The sequence below is a fragment of the Alosa pseudoharengus genome, unplaced genomic scaffold (genome assembly GCF_046254945.1).
Source record: "Alosa pseudoharengus isolate Yale_2024_CS ecotype anadromous, Long Island Sound unplaced genomic scaffold, YU_APseudo_1.1 YU_APseudo_1.1_scf_10, whole genome shotgun sequence".
In the NCBI taxonomy this organism is placed as follows: domain Eukaryota; kingdom Metazoa; phylum Chordata; class Actinopteri; order Clupeiformes; family Clupeidae; genus Alosa; species Alosa pseudoharengus.
The window spans coordinates 19,010,635-19,013,134 of NW_027468565.1; the positions used below are offsets into that span (position 1 = coordinate 19,010,635).

Consider the following 2,500-nt stretch of genomic DNA (forward strand, 5'->3'; position numbering starts at 1 on the left):
CTCCTTATCCAAAGAGGAGGTGCGACTGGTGGGAACCGAGGAGCAGCTCTGCCGTCCTAACGGGAAGGAGACGGAGCGAGACGCTCGCCCCTGTGAGTTTTCGCACCCTTCTCCTGACAAAACATGTTTTGGAAAGAAAAGGCAGTCGGTCAGTCCGCCCACTGCCTCAGTGCCTCAATGCTGCCCCCATGTGTTCACATATGGCATTGCAAGCCCTAATAAGCCGGAGGATTTGCAGTAACCCTCGCTAATCACCTCTTTGGATTGTAAAGGTCATATCGGTGCTGCATTAAAAATTCTATACATTTTCCCAAATGCCACAGGTTCTCTAAGTGATGTACAGAGTATATAGTTCCTATTCATCATGATCTGTTATCATCTCATATATTTCACAGACTATCAGTGTTCCTCCTCCTCAACTGTTGTCTGCCTCCAGACCCATAGGGTTTATAGTGAGAAACAGCACTTTGAGCATGTAAAACAGACCCATAGGGTTTATAGTGAGACACAGCATTTTGAGTTATGTCAGAGATCTCTAAGGTCACATCTGCGCTGTAGATTAAAAAAACACAGACATGCCTTAGTAAAGGTCACTGGTGCTATGACTAATGGTGTGTGTGTAAGGGATGTTTTATGCACTGTTATATTAGGTATTAGATCACTGCCCGTCGTAATTTTACCGGAAATGTCTGATTTTAATGTTTTTTCATCAGTGGAGCACAGTGAAGCTTCTAGAAGACCAGACCCCATCTCTCTGCCTCCGCCTCCTGCTGCTATTATACAGGAAGTCAGAGCTGTGGTCGGTCAGTAACACACACTCACACACACACACACACACACACACACACACACACACACACAAGACCATTTTAACCAGTGCTGAATCATTTCCTGTTGGAGAGAGAAAAACAAATTGTAGAAATGAAAAAAAATAACTGAAATCTGTGACTGACTGTGAAATTTCTCGCTCTGGTCCTAATCATTCTCAGACGCCGGGTCTGGGCACCGGTCCACGCCAGCAATGCCGCCCACGGCAGAGAGCTGTGGCGGTGACGGGGGGACGCTCTCAGGAACGCTGCCCAAGAGCCGGAGGCCCAACTCCCTGGCCATTTTTGGAGAGCGTCCGGCACACCCCAACCCGCCGACCGCCACCCCGGCCTCTGAGGATGCCCAGAGGAAGGCTGAGGAGGAGGAGGAGCGGGAGGAAGACGTGGCTGCCGAAGGCAGCAGTGGCAAAGTCGCCGCGGAGTGCAGCGCGAGCTGTGGTGTTGCCGTGGAGACGGGCAGCGCCGGTGTGACCGTGGTGTCGGCTCGGAGGAGAGCGGCCGCGGGAATCGAGAGGAGCGCCAGTGTGGGCGCGGGGCTCAGCAGCGCGGTCAAGCGCATCGACATCCAGGCCGGCTTCGACCCGCTGTCCCTGCTCGCCGCCGAGACACACACGCCAACGCCCGCGCACACCCCCGTGACCACGCGCGCACAGACGCCGGCCGACGGAGACAGAGACGGCGAGGCGGACGCGCCGGACACCCCCACCACTCGCCGACACCTGGCCGAGGAGATAAAACTGCACATGGACAACCTGAGCAGCCCCGTCAGTGACCGCCCGCACAATTTGGACCAGCGGGGCACCCTTACCCCTGCTCCGTCCCCTTGCAGCTCACCCAGACAATCGGGCGCATCAAAGCCCCGGGCAGCAGAGCAGCCCCCCCTGCCCCAGTCGCCCCCCCTGCCCCAGTCGCCCCCCCTGCCCCTGCCCCAGCTGCGCAGCCGGCTCTTCTCCTCGCCGTCTCTGCCCCAGGGGGGGTCGCGCAGGCAGAAGGAGCGGCCCACCTCCCTCATCTCGCCCTCCTCGCCCTCCCCCACCCCCTCCTCCTTCTCCATGGACTCGCTCTTCACCCCCACCCTCGACGTCTTCAAGAGCAGCTTCCTGTCGGCGGGGAAGGGCGTGGCCGAGAAAGCCAGCCGATTCTACTCACGCCTCTCCTCCCAGACCTCCCTGCAGCAGGTGAGACACACACACACACACACACACACACACACACACACACTCATCTCAATACGACCTTTTGAAAACACTCCTTCAGCCTTACACAAACTCTTACACTGACCTTGACACAGTATAGCAACGTATATGTGCAATGTTTTGACATGTGCAACAAAGCACACACTGATATGTTGTTCTTACACAAAGATTAAGGATAGAGGTAGAGTTAAGGCTTGTTTATATAAACCCTGTCAAAGTATTGGCACATGATGTTGAATGATGTGTCATATTTGTATTTAATTATACAGTCATACAGATATGTTGTATCATCTTTGTGATATCAAGTGGTCCACTCCACTCCCTTATCTAACGTGACTTATAGCCCAGTCATGGTGTCCATTTGTCTGGTGTGTCATTATCAGGTCAGGCAGGGAACGGAGCCAAGCGCTAAAAGCTGGAGGTGGGTCTGTGTATCTCTGGCCCATCCTCTGTCCACTCCCTGTTTAGTCTCTACTG

At 54.4% G+C, this 2,500-nt stretch overlaps 1 protein-coding gene across 2 annotated transcripts in view; it reads left to right on the forward strand.

The window, feature by feature from the left end:
* dennd4a (DENN/MADD domain containing 4A) overlaps positions 1 to 2,500 on the forward strand; it is a 51,205-nt gene that overhangs the window by 38,447 nt on the left and 10,258 nt on the right. For both annotated transcript variants that reach the window (XM_076266660.1, XM_076266665.1), the window contains exons 20-22: positions 1 to 92; positions 714 to 803; positions 990 to 2,005. The exon at positions 1 to 92 is cut by the window's left edge and continues 25 nt beyond it. In XM_076266660.1, coding sequence (XP_076122775.1) covers positions 1 to 92; positions 714 to 803; positions 990 to 2,005 — 1,198 coding nt within the window. The remainder of the gene's footprint in view (positions 93 to 713; positions 804 to 989; positions 2,006 to 2,500) is intronic.